The 23,680-nt window shown below is 41.6% G+C and overlaps 1 protein-coding gene across 1 annotated transcript; it reads left to right on the top strand.

The window, feature by feature from the left end:
• The first annotated feature begins 1,899 nt into the window (after window positions 1-1,899).
• Window positions 1,900-23,190, top strand: tmod2 (tropomodulin 2). Its single transcript, XM_030045153.1, has 10 exons — window positions 1,900-2,032; window positions 9,521-9,738; window positions 12,124-12,280; window positions 17,116-17,238; window positions 17,630-17,704; window positions 17,789-17,919; window positions 18,011-18,118; window positions 18,661-18,804; window positions 19,244-19,388; window positions 20,770-23,190. Exons 2-10 carry the CDS (start codon window positions 9,613-9,615, stop codon window positions 20,799-20,801), a joined length of 1,041 nt encoding a protein of 346 aa, XP_029901013.1. The 5' UTR covers window positions 1,900-2,032; window positions 9,521-9,612; the 3' UTR covers window positions 20,802-23,190.
• Window positions 23,191-23,680: the final 490 nt, after the last annotated feature.

Here is a 23,680-nt window from a genome sequence, read left to right as displayed (position 1 = left end):
TTCCTCATATATTATTTCTATTGACAGAAAAGGCTAGAACTATCCTAGTCTGTTTATTTTTAGAGAAATATAAAACATCCGTGTGTGATGTTCCCTGTAGGAATATTAACATAATACCACAAGAGATTAAAAATACCATTAAATATGATAAGGTCACTATAAAATGACTTTTGCGTACCACAGACACACCACAAATTCCAGTAGGAATATTTCACCTTTCACTGGAGTCCTTTGCTGCATACTGGGCTAAATACAATATGAATAAAGCACTCAGATAAAAGTATGCAGATATTTCGTTGATAACTCCCACGAGCCACAGGTCAGAGCTGAAGGGAACCCTGAGCTCCGCTGCTATAAATGTTCAGTGTTGGTGTTTCGCTTGGCAGCTGCTGAAACACTCCTCATGGTCAGTCTCCGATTTCCTACTCAAGTGGCATGTCATTGAAAAACCAGTGGGCTGCTCTCTGGCATCCTGTACACTACACTGCCACCCACACATAGAAAAACACAAAAACCCATTGAGCGGGCTGCATGACACCAGCTGAGGAGCAGAAAACCATGTTACATCTGACTGAATCACTGATCTCTCTCAGATGAGGTCTGTGCTGCAATGGTTTACTTAAAACCCCCTGACCAAAAATATGTAGGGCCTCTGATAGGACAAAGGATGCTGAATGCTAAAGTGCCCCATTTCCCTGCATCTGACCCCACTGTCATCTTTCATATATTGATGCGGGGGCAGGGAGCTGTGTGCTTGTGTATCTCAGAGAGCGTGGATGAAGACAGAATAATTCTTTTACCTGTTCAAAACGGTAATAAAACTCTTCTGACCATGATGCTTGCGCTATTGCTGTGTCGCATGGCTGAAGGTGTGCATCCTAGAGGAAGGCAGAGAAAGGTGGATCTAGGTTCAGCCAACTGCACAACTTTTCGTGACCAAACTCATTCAGCAATGTTGCTGTAAGTTGCAGCACTTATACTGTCCTTGAGATCTCTGTACTTTAAGAGCAAGGTGTCTTATTGCAGCGCATATATTGTGTGAACTGAGAGGGTAAATGAAATTCTATCTCCATATTGTGTAACAGTGTAGTAGAAGAAAGGTCAAGTCCAGGTTCCCTTGATCTTTGCAGTCTAGGGTAAGGTAATGCCTTCATTTCAGTTTCCTTTTTGTGTGTGTAACTTGACCACAAAGATGATGGTTTTGATTGTAATGCCCATTATACTACAAGTACAGGCAGAGCATTGCCCTTCAGGCTCACCCTCTCTCTAAGCAAAAGGATCAGTTACACTGCACTGCGGGCACAGGTGTGATATCACAAGAGGAAAGGCAATCTCTCTTTTTTCTCTCCATTTCATCACCATTCATTCAGTAAAAACTAAACAAGGAGTGTTTCTGAGTGTGCCTATCAGCACCTATGGACCCCCCTAAGTAACCGTTTAGCTTTTAATAAATTACCAGGCCATAAAATGCCTGCGAGGATTTTCAATCCTAATCTCCAGGGATTAGGATACTGTTGGTTTTCTCTTCTAACAGGTAGTTAATAGCTAACTGCAATCACATTAGTGTGCACCCTAGGTGTGAGACACTCCCTGATTAGATACTGAGAATAAAAGTACTGGGATTGAAAATCACTGCTTAACACAGTGATTCATTGCTAGCTCCAGAGTGGGTATCTTTTGTAGTTTTTGGCTGAAATGAAAACCTGCATATTTAGATCTCAGCAAACTTGTCTCACCATCTCTGTATTAAACCAAAACTAGCAGTTTTTTTTTTTAACCTGGCACAAGTATCCCACATCGAAACTCTACCCTTGTTGTCACCTCATTGGTTGTCTGAAAAGAAGGGGCGGGCCTACGCGGTATTTCTATCTGTCTATTGGTTTGATCTGCCGTCAGTCAGTGAATGCGCTGGTTCTGTCTTCCTGTGTTACCGCCCTTGCGGTGAGTGAGAGAGTAAGCACTGAAAAGATCGCATTCATTGGGAAGACTGGGATTATTTGGAGACGTTTTAGTTAGGTCCTTTCACTTACAGGTAAGGGAACCGGTAGGCCTGGCTTTTGTAAGTCATTGGCTTCGAAAAGTATTTCAGTTCAAGTTAAAAGGGTCGCTGTGCCATTTAACAAGCTGTCACTGGCTTTCTAGCTCGCTGGTTTAGCCAAACGGCTAACGGAAACCTCAGTTTGAGTCACTGGGCTAATGTTAGCGCGTTAGTAACTACACCTCATCTGGGAATTACGCCTCGAGTCGGTGGGGTTCTAGTGCATACAGCTAACGTAGGGTGTCTTAGCTAAGATAAGGTGTGTCTCCTACCAATAGCTTGATGTGGCTCTACTTGTTCCCTAGCTAATGCGAGCTACCTTCCGCTAGGCGATGATGACCAGCCCGGTTGTTGTCAGTGTGATCAGGGTCATCAAAAAACACGAGCGATTTAGCTAACCTTCAGCAGCAGCCCGCTATCTCTGCATATGAGGAGAGGCTCTTGCCACCCGAGGTACCACCACTTGCTTCCGAGCTGACAAGCTGTGTGTGTCCCTGTTTGTCTGTATGTGTGTGTATGAGGCGTCCGTGTTAACTTTTGACCCATTATAAGACTGATGTAATGCCACTTGTGAAGATAACACTGATTAATTTACAGTTAAATGGCACATGAACCCTCCCTGTGGGAAAACCATTGCGTGTCTCATGTACAGCCTGCCACTATTAAAGTGCAGTAGCCTGTCCCTGTCATCCAGAAAACACACTGCAGACAAGGCACCTATAGTTGTCTGAGAGAACAATTACATTTATTTTAAAGCCATACTTTCCCCGTGATGACTCAGACCAACGTGCACAGTTGGGTGAGGCTGCCGTGCATAGTTGTTTACTATGCTTTCGGCTCATGCAGTGCTGCTCTTATTGTTAGTTGTAAGGTACCTGTGTAAGTGGCTCTACTGAGTCATTCTTGGTTTAACAAGGGTCTTGTTCAGGAACCTAAGCAAGTTTTTATCAGTGTTGACAAAGGTAGCTTGTCCAGCAGAGCTTAACAGTGAATGAAGGGTGTGGTTCAAGTCTTAAGAAAGAGAAAGGGGGGAAGCTGCTTAGGGAAGCATGACTTGCCCCAGGCCTGAAAGGCAGGTAGCCTTTCTTCCAAACTGCTTTGCAGAGCTATATAGCAGGTCTTGTTGTTAAGTAGAAGTCATGGTCACTGCTGACTTAACATATCTGCCACCTCCGGTTGTACGGTTTTGCTGATAAACAGGTTCTACAGACCTGATTTTTGCTAAAGCTGAGCGTCTGGAATGTTCTTGCGGAGAGGGAAATGATGCTGTAAAATTAAAGTCAGCCACAGTCATGATTGTCATTATGTTTGCCAAAGGTGTGAAATGGGGCTGAGCAATTAATCAAAATTCAATCAAATTCGCAAGATGCCCAAGTGCAGTATCCAGACTGCAGAGGCTGCAATTTTTTTTTTTTTTTTTTTGATAAAAGGTAAAATATCTTAAAAATGTTGTTATAAATAAAGTATTATGTATCTTAGAGCTACTAGGACTAGTCAAATAAGAGATTAGTTAACTATTAAATTCATCACCAGTGATTTGGATAATTGATTAATCATTTTGAGATTTTTAAGAAAGGAAATTTCCAAATTCTCTGATTTACGCTTCTCAAATATGAAGATTTTATGGTTCTTCAGTCCTCTGTGACAGTAAACTATCACTGGTTTGTGGAATGTTACTTGGGACAAACAACATTCCAATTTTATGGGATAAACAACTAATGGATTAATTGAGGAAATAATCAACAGAGTAAACGATAATGACACTAATTGTTGTTTTACCAATCTAAGAAAACAGGAAAAAAAATCACACCATCATCAATTTAATTGCTTTTTTAGTGGAAATGAAAATTATAATGCAAAAATGATCATTCGTACTGAAAGTGTGCATTATATCGCAGTATCAAAAAAAAAAAAAAAAAAAAGATAATCACAAAGGAATATTGTTCAGCCCTAGTGTCAAAGTGGAAACCTTAGAGCTGTTCCTTTTTGTTGACCTGCAAAAGAGAGCGCTCCTTGAAATCTGTCCTCATTACGTAATAATGTGGTGTGTCTGTCTTGTGTGGATGAGGGTGGGGGCAGCTGGAAAAGGGAGTATACAGTTATGTGTGTTTGTTTGAGAAACGCCAGTTACTCCCTGCAGGTCCCCAGTTTCCATCTTTTCCAATCGCCTATAAAAAAGCAGGAAGGAAATGGGATGTGTGAGTGAATTAACAACTTAAATGCCATAATTGATATTTTTATCTGAGATGTATTCACAGGTTATTAGGAAATGCAGTTTAAATAATACATTTTATAGAGACATATTGTAATCCAGGATGTTGCCCTTCATTGACACACACATCTTCATCATTAATATTTCACCAAACACATAGGCCTGCACCCCGAGTACCCACATGCTCATTTTATTTTTCCTCATTTATGGACTGTACTGCAGTGACTCTGTCCTAGTGTCAGCATGATCAGACCCTCCTTTGCTATCTCACCCTCTCTCCATGTGTTTTCAATCATGCTCTGCCGCTTCCCAGCCACCCTGGGAGTGCTGCACTCTAATGAACGATAAAGGACTGAAGAACAACAGGGTGGGTGGGGGAGAAATAGAGAGGGAAGAGAGGAGGTGGGTGGAGGAAGTGCAGACTTGTGTCCCCTGGGTAGCAGAGCTGGGTCATTCTAACTATAGTCGTACTGCACTCTGGGGCTGTGTGCTGTAATAATATAATAACCAGTCTACACTTCCTGTTCGTTTCTGAGCCGTAAATTAGGCCTAGTATTTCTGCTTCTGCCCCTGAGATCTAAGACAACACAGATGACCTAGACCTAGACATGACTCGCAAGAATTATTATTGTAGGAGAGATACTTAATACAATGTAGTCTACTTTTATGCTCTTTTAATGGTTTTCAGTTTGGGTATAATGAAACTTGCCACTCCTTATCAAAGACCATGCTCAGTCCTCTGAGTTACACTGCTCTCATTTAATACAGTTGTACGTATTAGGAGAACTAGAGGACACACATCTGTCTCTTTAAATTCATTTTGTGTGTATACTGTTGACGTATTACTTTAAAAATCATGCAATAAATTTAATAAAAACACCTTGCCTTCATTTTCACGAAAAATACTGGTATTATGCACCAGTAACTTCATAACAGCTGGGGCCTGTCTTGAATACTGTTGAATGTGTCAAGACCATTAGCAAGAGCTTTGACTGACAACCTGACAGTCACAATAAGGGGGACCAAACATAAACCTGTAAAAAATGCCAAATGTGTTGGATAGACACTAGCAAAAAAAAAAAAAAAAAAAAAACTAGCACATGAAAGATAAACATCACCTGTTAATACAAAGTGGTGGCTTTTTGTAGGCAGTTGCTTATGTGTTGATTTAAGGAATCAGGTGTCACGATAGCAAGCATGGAGAACCCCAAGGACTATGAGTGAAATTCAGAATACAGCCTATTGAACAGCAGTGCTGCTGAATATAAATGTAGATGTGTGATACATGCCAATGCAACTTGCAAATAGCTAAGCTCACAATAAATTTTCCTTGTGGACTTGTTGCAGCTTGACACCCTGGCATTACATGACAATATATCTGCCATGATGTAAAGTACGGCACATCAAAAACTTTGCCTAGCCCAAAGCTGATCTTCAAAACATGAGGAGCAAGTTGAGGTTTTTGGTCATAACTGTTATTGTAAGTATGACAGGTGCTGATTTTCTGTGTTTATTTGCACAAGTTTAAGGCCCAGATGCCTTACAGTCACACAAAAAGCTGGAAAGTTCGTGTCAGTGTTAGGCCGAGGTCACATGTGAAGCTTTTTCATGCACTTCGGTAGTATGTTATTTGGGCTGTCCATCCAATGAAAATCATAAACTGGGTTTACATCATCATTTGGAATGTTCCATATGCTTTTGGTGACATATCAACAGCGAAAACTTAATTTACAACAAGTTGCACTGTTTATCATCGGCATTAGTATCATTTTTAACTATATAAATATGACATTACACCTCATTATCATTGTCTTGGAAGGCCTATCATACCCTTAAATTCTTTGTTCCCATTTGATTGTTCTTTGCGGGGTTGCTGTTACTCAAGAAGTAGTCATCACCTAGCATCTGTCATGTCCCACATTTTAAGTCTGGATCCTGCTGGTTTATGTTGGGGGTAAAAATGAATCATATTGAGTTGTCTGTCTTAGTCTGGCAGTGTCATGCACATGTCTGTGAGTGTGCCTTAAAGCAGCCCAAGCACAGGTCAGTGCTGCAAAATGTAGAGTGAAAACAGAGCACTGAAGGTCGATAGTACTATTGGCCCTGAGCCATCTGTTGTTGCCCGGCAGGATTAGCCGGAGTGAGATGAAGGAGAAAGGAGTCAATCAGATTGGACTAATGGATCCTCTCAGTGTCTCTTCCTCACCTTAGCCCACCCGTTGCCCTCAGTACCTCTGTCTGCACACTTCAATACTCCTGTCTGGATTAGATCACCAGTACTTGGTCTGTATCAGAGAAATAGTTATTTTGGATGTGTTGAGCTACTGTATGTGTCAGTGAAGTGAAGGTGGTTTGGAGAAAAAAAGGATAATGTGGTAAATGATATTATTCTGAGCTGACCTTGTCATAAGAGCATTATATTTGTTTGTGCGCGCTTGTGTAACTTAACCTTAAGCTGGCCTCTTTGCAGCTTTCTATGCCTTTTCCCAGTCTTGGCCAGAAGTGACATCATCATCCAACACAGTAGGCCTGGTGATACATCAGGTTTATAATATTGTGATATTAGACTAGATATTGTGTGGGATTTTGAATAATATCTTGATATAACATAATTGTTGTCTTTTCCCGGTTATAAGGCTTACACTACAGTTTTCTACAATTTTCTGTACTCATTACACTGTTCTATTATTTACCTCTACCTGCTTGGTGATCAACTTATGCTTGGCAGTTGCCATGATCTAAATCCCACCTGTCTTTGTGGCTGCCAAACATACACTTATTATGGAAATCACTAAAAAAAAAGATGTTAGGCATCGATCTTGGAAATCTGGCAGACATGAAGAGGAAAATCCAATCATAATCACAATTTATTAATCGGTGTGTTCTGAAATCTGTTCAGTATTCTGAATAGAATCTGTATCTGTGGACACTAGACAGGATGATTGTCAAACAATAAGGGTATAGTTGCTATTTTAAGCCTGTTACAGTGAATAAAGCTCAGTTGGATGCAGAAGTTGAAAGTGTGCTGGTACTTGAAGAGCTCCAGATTTTGCCTCTTGTTAGATTAGAGCCTTTAGGTCTCTGCCCTCCAGCTGTCAGAGGGAGGAGTTCATGTTAGCAAATATTGAATTGCGATTTTTACAGTACATTTTTCTCAAAGCCTGCATGTTACTGATAATAATGTCTGCTTACACTACTTGGCTGCCGGTTGTTTTCATTGTGTTGTCATAGCAGTTTGTCCTGCGTCCCACTGACCTGCAACATTAGTTTAGCCCCACTGCAGATTATATGGTCGATCTCCATCCTGCCAGTTCAGTGGACTGGACATGACTTGACCTTACTCCATTTTCCATGATCTGATTCAGCCATTAGTCGTTATTCATTGTTTTACAACATTACAATCATATGCCTTGATTAATATTATCAATGCTGACATTTTAGCCCAACTTTATCTGCTGGCACCAAGGCTCCTTCAATCCTTAATGGCTCTGCTGTGACTCTCATAACAGTTACTGTTGGTCTAATGGAGGGGTTGAGGGGAAGAATTAATGTCATGCAGTTCCTGGACTGTGGAGACGGAAGCCCTGAACAGTATGGGAAACACAGAGAAACTCAAAGGCTCTTTACGGAACTCCTCTGAGCCTAAATGATAACTCAGGCAACTCTGGGAAAGCGGCTCTGAACATCTGAAGGATCTTTCACTAAACAGCAAAGCTGACATGCAGGATAATTTTAGAAGTCAGTGCTGTTTTGTAACATTGATTAGATAAGTTAGGTTGAGGGGGGTTTCCTTATGTAAGGTTAGGCTAAACTTTTCACGCTCCTCGGGCTCTATTTAGCTACCCTAACTGCTCATGCCCGTTTTTTATTACCCAATTTGCCTTGGCTGTAAATACATGGGTCTTTTTGTGCTGCTTTAGGATATGTAGGTAGGTGGAATGCAGTGTGGTAGTGATGTCCAGTCGTGCCGTGGGCGGGCGAGACTCTGCAGGTTTTCCGTCCAGCCAGTTATTACACCGGGTGATGTAACTGATTACTTGCTCCCCTGGGTCATGCTTGAAGCTCAACTAATCATTGAAATCAGCTGATGTTGTGTTTTGGTTGGAAGAAAAACCTTCATACTCTTGTAGTGGTGAAATGATTAGTCAATTCATCAATTAGTCAATCAACCAGAAATTAGCCAAAGGTAATTTCAGTAGTTGATTAATCATTTCAGTCATTTAACAAAGTAAAAAGTAAAAGATAAAATCCCAAACATTTCCTGGGAAAGCATCACTAAGATAACCAGTATGCACAGATTTGGTTACTTTTCTCTGTTTAGGCCCTATATCACAAAATTTGTAGGGTTTTTTTGTTTGTTTGTTTTTGCTGATGGTCAGGCTAAGGAAGTGATTTGCAGCAAGCAATAATTGATAGACTGATTGACAGTGAAAATAAGGGCCAGCCCTAAACTTTTGGCACTTCATGCCAAGAATAGATGCCACTTCACTATGGGGAAAGCAAGAGTGAAGGTTAAAGAGTGTGTGTGTGTTAGAGAGAGAGACAGAGAGATTAGGAATGAAGACCATCTGTGGGGTCCTGCAGGGAATCTGGAAATCATGAGGTCATTTGTGTTGGGATGGTGGCGTGGGAGAGGGAACGGCTGTAGCCTCTTCACTCCATTTAACAGCATACACACTCCCTAACTCACTTACTTATCTGACTTGTATTTAATCTTAACTGTTATTTTACATTCTTATCTATCTTTGACTTTCTTCCATTAGTTCAGCTATTCATTACTACAGTGCACTCTGATAAGCCATAAGCCTAAGCTTTCTCAACCTTGTTTTCCCTTTTCTTCTTTTCTTTTTTTTTTTAAGTTGGTAATGTTTTCAGCACACACAGAATTGGTTTACATGATGACATGAGTTTGTTGTTAGTTCTCATGGGACTTGGCGGCGTGTCCTTCCAGCTTGAGAAAGTTTCTCTCCTGTCACAGCTGTGTGTGTGTGTGTGTGTGTGTGTGTGTGTGTGTGTGTGTGTGTGTGTGTGTGTGTGTGTGTGTGTGTGTGTGTGTGTGTGTGTGTGTGTGTGTAATGTCAGTGCAAGGCACTGTTATCCAGTCCAGCTGTGATCAGAGATCTGTTATTGTTCCGCTGGGATGTTTCAGACTTCGACAACCATTGTTAAGCTGCAATTACATTAGTTTGTTTTGTTCATCCAAATAAAATGGAATTTCCTGCCCCCTTCTTTCTCTCATCATGTGTGTGTTTGTGTGTGTGTGTCTTTAGGTAGCCTCACCCTGGTCCGGAGCTGTGAGCCTGAGGAACGGTGTGGCTGTGCTCTGGTGTTGTGTGCTGTCTAGCTAGCTGTAGCCGCTACCATGGCTTTGTCATACAAGAAAGACCTGGACAAGTACAAGGAGATCGATGAAGATGAGATCCTCAACAAACTGTCGGCAGAGGAACTCAAACAGTTGGAGACGGCCTTAGAGGAGATGGACCCTGAGGTGAGGGCTCAGGCAACCTAGTCTCTTTTAGGACACCGTCACCTGTTTTATTCCAAACTGGGGTACATGATCTGAATGGTTTTTACAAGTGGTTTTGTGTCTACCACTGTACCACTGTCACCTTTTTCTCCCATCATGAGTTTGCATCTCAAGCTTCATGGCTCCTTAGAGGGAGAAAATTAGTATTCACAGAGGAAAAATACATCATAAATCACTTGAACATAGAATTAGAGTTAGAAACACCAATTTGCATCATTCACCTTGCCGCTATGTTTGGTTAACTGACGTCATGAGGGGATTAGATGTGGAAGTGCCATAGACTCCAATGTTAAAGCTTAGCTATAAAAATACTGTTTAAAGAGTAGTATTTATCACAGTCACTGCTGGAAATCGCCTCAGTAGTTACAATAAAATATTTCAGATGGCTGAGCTGTGTTTTCTTACTTTTATTTTATTGCTTTAGAATGAATGAAAGTTAACCAGCAGAGTCGCCATTCAGCTTCATTTGTTTTATATCATGAAAACCGAAGTCTTTTATTGAAGGCTTTGAAATTATCATTTAATTTTCATGCAATACTTCTTTTACAGTAGTATTTTTACAGCAGAGTCTGAACATTGGCATCTATTACACTGAATCCCTCTCATGAGTGATGTCACTTGAAGTCCCTATGAAATGACCTCACATGACTTCTACTTCCTGTAAAACAAAGTATCTTAAATGGTAACATCATCCTGGAATAGTGGGTGTGAAATAAAATTTCAACCAGTAAAACCTGCACAAATCTTTAAACATCCTCTCTTATCCACCCATCCTTTCAAATAAAATTGTCTCTCTCCCGAACTGATATCCTGTTGGTTTTCACTTGTGAATGATCTTTCCCTGAACTATGTCCTACCCAAACATCCTGTTTCAACAGAAACAGCATAAAATCAGTAAAGTAAGAACCTATTTCATGGGGTCTTTAACCAAACATGGCGCCGAGGTGAATAAGGCGAATTAGCGATGTGCCTTCCTTGCATTACAGGGTCCATGTTTTTTTTTTGTTTTTTTTTTTAGTATATTTTCCTCCTCCTCCAGATGATTGTCCAACTGTAGAACCTAAATCAATGGATAGCAGAAACAATTCTCATCTTAAACATCAATTATAAACCTCATGTTTTGGACATTTTGACATTCAGCAATCACATAGGGAGAAATCAGAAACAGCAACACTCATACTTCAGTGCAGCCAAAAAACAAATAGCATTTTGAGTGCCACCACAGTCATAGTCGTGCCAGTAAACTAATTGATTAGCTAGCTCAGTTTAAATGCTCATACATCTGCCTGTGCCTGAAAGAAACACATTTTTTCTCACAGGGAATGTTTTCCCTTTTCTCTGGGAGTTGAGGGAAATGTAGGAAAATGCTAAGTAGTAGAAGCATGTTGAAAGTGAGTACACCAAAAAAGTAAATAACAACTCCATGATGAAATAATTTTTAGAATGTATTAAACACAGATTGATGATATATTACAGTGGGGTGTCAACACGCATCATGTTTTTTTGTGGGTTTTTCCATCTGTAACTGCCTTTTTTACATTAGTGAACACACCCAAAGTATCTGAGGGATCTGAGGGCGAGTATGTGAGCTTTGATTTCTCCATTGTTGGCAAAGTTGGGAGGGGGCAGTCTGAGCCGCAAGACTTCAGTCAGCAGGCTGCCAAATGTTTGTGTGTTTACTTGTGAGTGGAGCTGCAGAGTATAATGAAATCTCCCCCAGCCCTGGGGTATTTTAATTTAAATTCCATCTAGCCAGCCCAAGTGAGACAAATTGTCCTACATGGTAACCAAACAAAGCCCACAGGAAATGCTATACTACAGGACATAGTGTTTATTTCTGCATCTCATGTCCATGTAAATCCTTTTGTTACAACAGTTAAAAGGATTGTAATATCACATTAAGCAAGTGCATTTTACATGGGTTTTCACCAAGGACTACCTACTACACTGTTACATTAGCATATGTCCCGGACTGCATGTTTCACCTCCAGGTTAACTGGTATCACAGTCTTTTTTTTTTTTTTTTTTTTTTTTTGGTTTCACAATCTGTTTTTTCTGGCATTCCACCCCAGTCAGTACCATTTTATATTATGGACAAAAGTCAGAGTCCAATCCACAGATGAGGATTTATCATATTACATAGGTTAGTTAAACTGAAGTTAGGCTTGCATCCCTAAAATGTATCGGATGTCCTGTACCGTCCTGGAAAGAAAGCGGGACTGAAATGCATTGGATTTTGTAAAAGGTCTTTGTAAAAGGTGTATATGTTAAAGAACTCAGGGAGCAGTCAGCCGATACTTGCCTCTTGATCAACTGACTGGCCTAATCTGTCCCTGTGCTTCTCAGAATGCTCTTCTTCCAGCGGGTTTGCGTCAGAAAGACCAGACGACTAAGACAGCAACGGGACCCTTTGACAGGGATCGCCTACTCAACTACCTGGAGAAAGAGGCCCTGGAGTACAAGGACAGAGAGGACATTGTACCCTTCACTGGGGAGAAAAAAGGTGTGTGTTGTGTGCAAGTATGTGGCATTTGCATAGCTCACAAGTATCCACAATCTGCTCAAATCAGTGAAGAACATCACTGAAAAATCACATATTCACTATTTTCAAAAGCAGCAGTTAAACAAACACCTCAAAGTCAAACATTTTAGTGGCAGTAATAACAGAAAAAAACACACACCAGGAGGGATGTTACTTGTAATATTACTATATGGCCTATAGTGTGCACAACTTCCCACTCATCATGTCGGTAGTGAAGAGTTAGCTCATGCTGGGAGTGTGTTTCATAGGTGACTGTTTGTTGCTCTGCTGTTTTTATGGGTATTAGTAATACGTGTCTGCTCTTATGCAACATACAGAAGTGTGGGGGAGGCGGGGAGTGTCAGAGAGGAAGGAAAGGTTTAGATAAAATCCCTTATAAATATTCAGGCGTTTGTAAAGGTGTCTTGAATCGGTTTGTTTACTAAGGCCTGTTTGGATCTGAGCTGAGCACTGGATTTCACACAGCTGAGCACTGAGTACTGGATTTCTGGATATCTGTTTATTGATATTTTCACCTCTCAGAAAAGTTAGGCGCTGGTGGAGCTAGAGCTGAGCTTTGCCTCAGAAAAGACATGTTTGTTGTCCTCTCAGTCCCTTCTAGAAGAGAGAAAAAGGAGATCCTTAAAGTGACGGCATGACAGAGCACTTCCAAAGAAATGCACATTACCGGGTTGAAATTATGTTCAGTGGAGTCTCTGGAGACCCAAACATTACTCCCTCACTGAACAGGAAATGTGGAACTGACATTCCCCTGCCCCTGATCCTGACCGGTTGAAAATCATACTTCCCTGTTTGTTTGTGTGCGTGTACATGCGCGTGTGCATGCGCGTGTCCATGTGCGCTCACTGACAACATGCAAAGCTCACATCACCGTGGTGGTTCTGTGGAATGTAGCAGACGCTTTACCCTCGTTGCGTTCACCCCCTGCTGATAAATAATGTGTTTCTCAAAGAAGAGCAACACACACACACACACTCTCTTGGAGAACAAACCAGCCATGCCTCAATGCCATGGCAACCGTTGCAGCCATCGCAAGCCTTAAATGTGTCATTGTACTTGGCTAGTGCTTCCCAGTGGTACTTCTTTATGTTCACTCCTCATTATATATGTGATTGTGTCTATTCAGATTTGTTGTAAATTATAAGGTTGGATCGTGTTCCTGAAGCAGGAGCTCTATAGTTTGCTGTTGCAGCTATAGAAGAGGAGGACATGCATGCAGTATCATTAGAGTTTGCGAGGCACACATCATTGACAGCATGCATGGAGTTTTTCCATTGTGTCAGATCACTTGTTCATTACTGTGTCACACTCTACGGCCTTGAGGCAAGCTTCCACTGAAGATTGATATGCATCATCTTTGTTGAGAAACAATTGAGGGTGTGGTTTCTGCAGTGATGGAAATACACAAACAAACACAGCGCCTCTGTCCTGTCAAGTAGTCCTCTTATGCTCTGCTCTGGTTTCTCTAGAAATCCGGTGAAAGTGTCAAAACACAGCCGCTCTCACCCAGCATTCCCTGCCTGTGTCTGTCTTCCTGCTTTTACACATACTCCCATTACAGGCACACACACTGATACTGCCTCCCTTCCCCCTCATCATTTTAACAATATGTTTCTTCGCTGTCCTTCATTTACTCCATTACACATGTTCCTGTGAGATCATATGGCCAGCTAAACCTCTCTGGCGCTGTCTCTGCTTGCTGCTGAAGAGCTAAATGTCAGTCCAGAGGGACTGGCACAGGATGCTGCCTGATGACTGTATTTACTGTTTACTGGCTTTCAGGAAGTGCCAGAGCCCCCTGGAGACTAGTGTAATTTAACTGGCTTGACTGGCTTAGATGGAGGGACAGAGGGAGGGACTGTTGTGTTGGTGCCTCTGTGTAAAGAGACTGACGGCACCCACTGGATCGTCTGTTTGACGCTCCAGCAGCGCAGCTGAGTTTAGACTCCAGTCATTGTTGCATGACTTCCTTCTCCCTCTTTCCTTCTCTTCCTTCGAATCAGTTGCCATGGCACTGCCAAAACTGACAGAGAGTCATAGCTGGACTGAGTTCAGAAAGTCTAATGCCTAGATCACATTACACAATTTTAGCCCTGATTTTTCCACTTGCCGGCGGTTTTTGGAGCTTTCTGACAAAAGCCCCAGATCAGAGGCAAATCAGCTTTGTTTGGTGCTTGCAAATCGGCACTGGAGTGCTGTGTGAACTGTTCAAAGACGCTCACAGATGCATCGCCAACGCATCCCAGATATCTAGCAGGCTAAATAGCTGGATCTATCAGTGGCAAGCTACTGCCAATGAGCCAATGAGAGTGCAAGACACAGAGCTCCTTTGCTGTCATCCACAGCATCTTCATGAGCCCAGTCCAGTCATTTGTTTCTCTCGTTTTCTCTCACATACACACACACACACACACACACACACACACACAAATGCACACACTAGCCCTCTATCTTTTGCATGGGGGCAGAATAATACAGTTTCTATATGATGTTGGCATACACACAAGCTCTTCAGTATTTGCAACCTTGTCGTCCTTGATGAACCACAATACAAGCAGTTAATCCCTACGTTTTCATTGCAAAAATATTTATTTACCTCCAACTGTCCCTGCACACCCTCTATGCTGCCTGCGTATCCCAATCCATTCTCTCACCCACTCATTTGCTGTGTCATTTCTTGCATGAGTTTTTGTGACAAAACGTAGATTGGAGACAGACTGGTCCGGGATTCCTTCTGATGAAAGATCTTGTAATGTGTGACCCCCTGTCAGCGCTCAGTCATGTAGTGTGAACACTACAGCGATCTGACGATTTTGACGGTCGTGTAGTGTGAACTTGGTATAAACCAGTGATAGGTGGAGGAGAGAGTGGACAGACTGTCTTGTCTCCTTCTCCTCTTGCTCTATAAAAGTCCCCCACCTGTGTTGTGTAAAACAACAGGAGGCTCACGCTCACTCAAACAACACATTACTATTCTTCAGACCACATCTCCTCATTGAAAACAATCATTGTGAAAAGCCGGCTTCAAAAAGAGTTTAATTGCCTGCTTTCATGCTTGTGAGCCAAATAGGCTTTGTGTCTGTCTAGTGGCTCATTTGCCAGGTATGCAAACCTGCTTCTCTTGTTATTCAGAGTTTTGCAATAGTTAGTAGGTGGAAAAATCAGAGAAAGGGACCACTAGAGTGCATTGGACAAGTGAGAAAACAAGGGTACTAGTATTTCATATGTGCTCGAATGAGGGGTTTATGTATGGCTGGAGTAAGTGAAACTACATCCACTGCACCTGCTAGCACCAAAGAGCATAGTGTTGTTGCGATTAAGGGAATCGCTAAATCACTCTGTCCTTTGTTAATGAACCATAAAGTGGACCAGCTGAAGCAGAAGTTGGTTCTCTTTATGTTCACCAGAATTGCACTCTGATGAGGTCTTATACTGCGTTCACGCCGTATCATTAGAATCATAAATATGAGTTTCCTCCATGGACAAAACATTCATGGCACGATTACTCCCCCTTTGCTACACAATGTCATCAACATGGAAGATTTTGACAAGCATGGATTTCTTCATGGAAGTTTCTGCAGTAATATTTGTTGTAGGTCCATATAAGCCTCTCTACATTTTTACACACACTTATTCAGTTCATCTACTAAATGTTAGCTAGCTGGTGAATTTATGAAGTTGTTAGCTGCACCAGTTCTGCAACGATTTGAACAAACGCATGAACACTCATGTCATCTGGACGAGTTATCCAGCCACACTTCTGATCTCTCTGACACTGTGTGAACACAGTATCAGCCCACGTATTGTTCCCAATACAGGTGTCATGTATCATGTATCGTGACAGCAGTATTGTGTACAAACATACCAGTAGGCTGACAGAGTCCAGCTCACATTGAAGTGCTCCTCCTGACCACATGAAAATGAAATGCAAATTTGAGATCACAGGAAGCGGAGGGTGTCATGGTTGGTTGGTTGTCACAATACTAGAATTTCTAACTAAACATACCCAGAAGAAATATTGATATTTAATACCATTTTTAATTTAATACCACAGACGAAAATATGACAGCCCTAACATGGTCAGCTGGTTGACCCTTACAACAGGATGCCAGTGGCAACCGGTCATGTTGACTGTGAACTGTGCTGCCTGAGGATGAAGAGAAAATGAAAAATGCCTTTGTTAGGGAGTCCCTGACGAAGGCATGCGCCTGATTTGTAGAAAGAGTGCCTCGGTCTTTTTGTGTGTTTTGACTCAAGTTGTAAACTCACTACCAAAGAGCACCATTTTATCATTTGATGTTTTTCCACCATGAGTACTCCAGCAGCAGGCTCCTCATGTTTTTTTCTGCTGTAAGCATATGTAGTGTTTTGTATTAATTTTGAACCTGTAATTTGGTAGTTGTACTTGTGATTGTCTCCCCTGGCATGAACACACACACACACACACACACACAAACACAGAGAGAGAGAGAGAGAGAGAGAGCTTAGCAATCATGTGATCCCTTGACTGGGGCACAAGACAGGAGAGTAGGAAGGGCTGTTGGAGAGTAACAAGAATAATAAGTCAAGTGAACCAGACTAAGTTGAGCTAACAGGTTGACATTTGCAATATTGACAGAAACAGGAAGTCATGTAAGATCTATTAAAACTTTCACCCAGTCTGCACATACTCTCTGCCTCTGTTTCTGTTGATGGTTAAGTGAATTATCCCTCCCAATTGAGTTTAGCTTTTGAACTAAATTGTCTTCCCTTTCTTCCTCCTTCTTTCCTTTCCTTTCCTCTCCTCCCCTCCATAGGTAAAGTATTTGTTCCCAAGGAGAAACCCATAGAAACACGCCAGGAGGAAGTCACAACCCTCGACCCAGAATTAGAGGAAGCCCTGTCCAGCGCCACAGATACAGAACTGTGTGACCTTGCAGGTAAGAGTCAGTGAATCCCCCAGGGAAAAGGGGGGACCTCATCGTTAAATGTCTTCTAGAAACATGACTTTGTATAATGGATTAAAAAAAAAAAAGACGACAGTCCTGTCCTAGTGAGAAATGTCCTTTTATTTGCCTGTGCTCAGTTTGTGTCGGGACAGTAAAACACTGGCTCCTTTTACTCTGCCCGTCTTTCCCATGGCTCTGTCCTTTATCGCGTGTCGATGGGAGAGAAAGAGCTCACTGAGCGGCAGAATAACTCTGTTGTCTGCAGATCTGGTTACTGTTCATTCACTCACTGATGGTTTTTTGCCCCCTGGAGAACACACACACACACACACACCGAAACAAACTCCACACCATCCAGATAATCACTTGCTGGTATTTTCAGCGATCCTGGGCGTCCACACATTGGTGACCAGTACTCAGACATATGATGGGACGGCAACTAAAGAGGGTTACAACAGTAAGTACACTCTCACAGAATTACAGTTCTGCAAAACTGAAATTTAGAAGTTGTTTGGGTCCACTAAAATATGTTTTTCCTTAGATGTGATCAAGGGAGAGAAGATGAACCCAGTGTTTGATGAGCCTCCCAATCCCACCAATGTAGAAGAAACCCTGCAGAGGATAAAAAGCAATGACAGCTCCGTAACAGAGGTCAACCTCAACAACATTAAGGTACACACAAACAAACAAACAAACAAAACACAGGCATAATCCCCCTGTCTTCCACTGTGTCAATGGGAGCATTTCTTTTTTGTTTTTCTAGAATATTCCAATTCCCACACTGAAGGACTTCGCCAAAGCCATGGAAAGGAACACACATGTCAAGAAGTTCAGCCTGGCAGCCACACGGAGTAACGATCCCATTGCTGTGGTGAGTGTGTGTGTGGGTGTGTGTGTGAGTGTGTGCATCTATTAGAGTTGCTTGGATGTGGCAAAAATCATAATCACTTATCACCATTATTATTTGGTCAATATTGAGATCATGGTTATTCAACATGATAACAATTTGTCGAATAATTGATTAGATGCTAGCTATTAAATGAAGCCCTAATTGTTTTGATAATCGATTGATCCTCTTTTTTTTTTTTTTATAAGAAGAAAATTTCCAGAGTTTCTGGTTCCAGCATTTCAAATGTGAATATTTTCTGGTTTCTTTAGTCCTTTATGAAAAATATCTTTGAGTCATGAGCCATTTTCTGATGTTTTATTGACCACACAGCTAATCAGAAAACAGAAGACAAAGCAAGAGCATTTTTATGAAACAGAATGTGGCACAATAATCCTTTTATCTCAATTAACTTGTTTTCATAAACATTGGAAGCCAGGATCCTAATTTAAAATGGAAAACTCTGAGAAACTCTGAGAAAGTTTTTCCACATCCTTGCTTTCTCTTTCCTCCTCCTTAAATCCTAGGCATTCAGTGAAATGCTGAGGGAGAACAAGACGTTGCGTAGCTTGAACCTGGAGTCCAACTTCATCACTGGGGCTGGAGTGCAGGCCCTGGTTGACGCGTTGAGAGACAACGACACACTCACAGAGATCAAGATAGACAACCAGGTATCACACTCTTACACAGTTGTGGGCACACACCAGGGTCAGAAAGAACCTGGCGCTTGGGGCAAAAATTACCTTGCAAGTTTATAGAATCTCTGTGAAATGAAAAATGAAGGGGCCAAAAATGTCCATGATAATTAGTGGTCTCCTTTTTAAATTGCACTCTGTTTACATTTTTGTTTTTTTGGGGTTTTTTTTTTTTTTTTTTTTTAGTTGTAAATTTGAATGCTGTGCCCTATGGGCCACTGGAGGGAAGTCCTAGGAACCTGTGACTGGGGAATTATTATATTATAAAAGTTGGTTGAGTGTCATCAACAGCAGAAGAAAATACTTCCTCTGTTGGCCCTACAAAAATGACTGAAAACGGCCACTGAAAAGGTGAATTTCTTAATCTGGTGTATAAATATAAACCGCTCACTGCTGTATTGCACATGTGTTTCAGAGGCAGCAGCTGGGTACTACTGTAGAGATGGAGATAGCTAAAATGTTGGAAGAGAACAACAGCATAGTGAAGTTTGGCTACCACTTCACTCAGCAAGGACCGCGCTCCAGAGCTGCTGCAGCCATCACTAAGAACAACGACCTGGGTACGACTTGCACACACACACACACACACACACACACACACACACACACACACACACACACTTTCACATCCTTGTCCAAAAGATAAGGATCTCAAATGACTCCTACACACTTTGGTATTTCTGTGGCCCATGTTTTATTTGTAATGGCTGAGCCAGGCAAGAGCTGGGCAAGAAGTTACTCACCCAGTAAACGAAATATGAAAGAAATATTGAAATCATTAAAAAGCCAACATGTTTCGACCACTGTAGCTCTTCACCAGGGCGCTTAAACAGACATTGTGGGTGTGGCTTCACCTATGTAGTCTATTAAAGTGGACAGCCCTTCCTCTCACCTTCAGCTGTCTCTTTGCCTCAGCTTATTTCAGGTTAGCTTTAATAACGTCCTGCTCTTAGTGTCTGGACTGCGCTCCTAAAGTAAAAATTGCTAGCTAAACATGGCAGATGTGACCAGTTTTTGTAGAAAAAGAAAACAGCAGAAGTACCGTGTGGATTTTTTTTTTTTTTTTTTAAACGCATATTAGGCTAACAAACATGGAAAGGCAAAGATGTCAGTGAACCAATATGCAAACAAAAAAGTGGTGGTGACAAAGGGAGCCAACACCTTTCTCTTCTATTGTTGATAGGTACAGTATATTTTGTGTAGCCTACTATTGTTCTTGTGCAGCGTCTGGATAACCTGCTGCTGTAATTTGGGATTAATATAGTACATCTATCTATCTCTCGATTAAGGACCATCACCCCAATAGCCCAATGAACTTAAAGAATATGGAGAGGTTGGGGAAAGCTCCTGTTTCAGCATCACTGAAACATTAAAATTTACTGTTAAAATATCCCTCTATATTAAATTAAGACACAGGTACAAATAGTTATTTTGCGTCAAAATTGTAAACTCTAGTATTGTGACAGCCCCACCCTGCTGTAGTCTGTGCTCGGTGTTGTCTAAGACATAGTCTTCAGTGACGACCTCTGCTCTCTCTTGTAGCCTCTCGTCCTGTCAGAGCGGCGGTAGCACAGGTCTGATGCATGGGTGTTGTGCGGTTTGTTTCAGTGCATCCAGATAACAGTGTTTACTTTCACAGTGTTGGGATGGAGCGTTCACTCTATTAACACAATCAAAGTTGACACTGCGTGATCTTACAGCTTTGAGAATGAAGATATGTCACTAATTGTGTTCTGTTCACTGCCGCACAGCATTAAAATGGGTGTGACTGCATAGCTCAGGAGTCACTTACTGTCTCTGTGATGACTGTTAAGAGGCTGTGTGGGGTACCGCATGTTTGCAGATGATCCTACTTAATTGCTCCTTCCTCATTAGTCCGCCGCCTGGGCGGAAAAAAACTCATTTTTTGTCACTTTGTCATTTGTTGTATCTGTCGTTCAGTCCGCAGGAGGCGAGTGGAAGGGGACCTGTAGGGGCGGAGCTCATCCAGTCTCCCTGCCAATCCCGTTGTCTCATCTCACCATGTGGAATAATTTCAGCCAATCCCCTGGTCTCATCTCACTGTGTGGAATCTTAGTCTTGTGCCAAACTGTGGAGCAAGGCGCCCTCAACCAGAGCATACATCTGAGAAGAAGGGAAATAACTGGAATTGCCCTCTCCCATGTACATGTTCATACTTTTTATTATGTTGTTATTGAAGCTGTAAATCTATTAAGTTTTTTAGTCATTCCATTTCAGTTGCTTCTTTTTTTCTGAGCCTAAGTATGATCTTTCTTTTCTTTCTCTCTTTTATACTGTGCGATGACCATGTGAAATAAGACATGAACGTAACCAAGTAACAACATCAGCTTTTAACCATGAACATAACATTCAGGAATCCCTTTATCCCATTCCTGTATTAAGATTCCAGAGGAAATCCCTATAACTAACCACCAGAGTTTCAAGTGTCATTAGAAAGATAGAGATAGCTCAGAGATCGATGCTTGCGTCTGTCCAGACCGGTCTGATGGGAGTCCAGCTTCCTGGTGACCCACAGAGAATGGCAATGACTTAGCCGTGGCTGCTAGCCAGCAACCCTTGTGTGACTGTTCAGCTGTCGATAACACAAGATGCTGTGTGTTACCATGTAACCAGCAGCGTGGGGCGGTGACGATCCGTAGCTCTGCTGTAACCGAGCAGATGAATATTCTTCATTTCGTCTGAGAAAGATAGTGTTACGTTAGCTCATAGTTAGGGTGGTTTGCAGGGCTTGTTGTTTGGAGTTGCCTTGTAAAGCTAGCTGCTATGCTATGCTAGTGTGTGTGTGTGTGTGTGTAACAATTGGCACGTGCATGGCATTGCTTAGCTGGTGCTTGCCTCATGCTGTGGTCAGTTTGACAGAGGACAGTTTGTTGTGAAAATCTGCTACATGTAGGCACAGTTACGTTGATACATTTTGCTCAGCCCCCATAGATATATATATGAAGTGCATCAAAATTTTATACTGTATGTCTTTGCTGTTTTAGTCCAGCTGAAATCTTTGTTTTGATACTGTTCATATGCTGATGTTAGTCATTACTGTTCATTTATGTCCCTTAATGGGAACCTGTAACTAGAGTTTATTTTGGACCAAGTAAAACCGGTGTGTACCTTAAGCGGTACAAGATAGTAAACGGTTGTAGACTGAAGCAGCGAGGAACTTAGTCTGCTCACATACATATGGTTGTGTTGAAAATGTTTGCTCAACCAACTGGGCTTCTCTGATGCTTAACCATGCCAAAGACCAACACATGCAGCGCTTAATTTATCCATATTGGACTCCTGATAGATTAGGTGTTTGCTTTATCAGCTAGTCATTTGGCTTAACGGCACTGATCTGGGTATGTCTAGTAAATCATGATTCTTTTGATTGTTTTGCTTGCACCATGCCATTACTTTTTTGTGGACCATCATTGTTTAGAGCAAAATGTCAAAGGGAGTTCACTGAGATGTGTCAAAGTTGGTGGAACTCCTATGTGAATTTCCCTTACTTGCCTCTCAGGTTGCAGCTAGTTGTAGTTTTTTCTTTTTCTTTTTTTTCTCCTTTTAATGATCTATAGCCCCCAGATTGAAAGATTCTACCACCGGCCCTTTTGAGCGTTTCCATTCACTCACGCAAACACACATAAATTCACATAACGTATAGGACTCAGCAGGTTTTCAGCAGCGGCGTGTCATTTATTTCATAATAGATGATTGAATGCTGTGAGTACTGAACCTCCTTCGGTACACACCAACCTGCCTGAGATGGGCACAGCAAGACTAATTCAGGAGTTACTTGAAACTTGTATATACTGTCAATGTCTTTTAATAGGAACAATATGTTGGCATGAAATCATCACTTGTGATCATCATGTTTCTGCTGACCAAAAAATGTTCTTTCATCTTAACAACCTCACATTCCTTGGACAAAAGTTGTATGGTTGAGTTCAGTACTTTGGGTTTTATTGTCTATTCATTCTCCACCATCATGTTTTCTCTCATTTCCCCTCGTGGGCTTTTGCTTTTACATGACTGTGCTCGCCGGTGGATTGTCTACTAAAGTGGACTGCTTCTTTGCTTGAGCCTGTTGATATTCTGTGATCCATACTATGTATAATTATAAAATACCATCTCAGATTTAAAATACACATACACGCACACAACTTTATATGTGTGTCACTTAAATGCAAGTAACTCACTGAAATCCTTTTTGTACCTTTAAAAAAACAAAACAAACAAAAAAAACCTATCCAGGTCTAGGCTCAAGGAAGAGGGAATATGTACTATTGTAAAACCACAAGACTGGGAAAAGGCACTGTTGAATATATGACATCCTCAACAATAAATGTTTTTAAATACTGAGTCCATTTGCCTTTTTTGCATGCTGGCTAATTATGGAAATGTCACATTGTTTAAATATAGCAGGACAAATGGAGCGGGAATATTGAAAAGTAATTCCATAGCTCCTCCGTGTTAGTGAGTTGGTATGAATTAAAATGGATATGGACCTTCATATTTACACTGGCTGAGCACGACCACATCTCCAAACCTTTCAGCTTGAGAGGTTCTCTAGGTGGTGCATGAGCGCATATGTATGCGCCCTTTAATTAGATCCAGTTTTTGAGATTGTTTGCACATGCCTCTGAGATGATGTAATGTGTGACTCCATCCCTCTCTGGGTTTCCTGTGCCAGAGTGCTGCGGTGAACCTAACTGCTGTTTTAAAAAAACATGAAAAACTCTGCACTGCTGGCAGCTAACTGCGGCTGAGGGGAGGGGAGTGAATGACTCAAGTGTTTCCACTATGAGAAACGAAAAGCGATAACAGCAGGTTTATGTCATCTTTGTTTATT

Source organism: Myripristis murdjan, chromosome 3, assembly GCF_902150065.1.
Source record: "Myripristis murdjan chromosome 3, fMyrMur1.1, whole genome shotgun sequence".
NCBI lineage: Eukaryota > Metazoa > Chordata > Actinopteri > Holocentriformes > Holocentridae > Myripristis > Myripristis murdjan.
Note: the sequence above shows the minus strand (reverse complement) of the source record. Positions and strands in the feature narration are given on the sequence as shown.

Bases quoted from the DNA above. Each gene is read 5' to 3' on its own strand.
- tmod2 (XM_030045153.1), top strand. From the start codon at position 9,613: ATGGCTTTGTCATACAAGAAAGACCTGGACAAGTACAAGGAGATCGAT. The intron at 17,705-17,788 runs GTAAGTACACTC...GTTTTTCCTTAG, and splicing joins AACTAAAGAGGGTTACAACA to ATGTGATCAAGGGAGAGAAG. The intron at 19,389-20,769 runs GTACGACTTGCA...TCTGTCGTTCAG, and splicing joins CACTAAGAACAACGACCTGG to TCCGCAGGAGGCGAGTGGAA.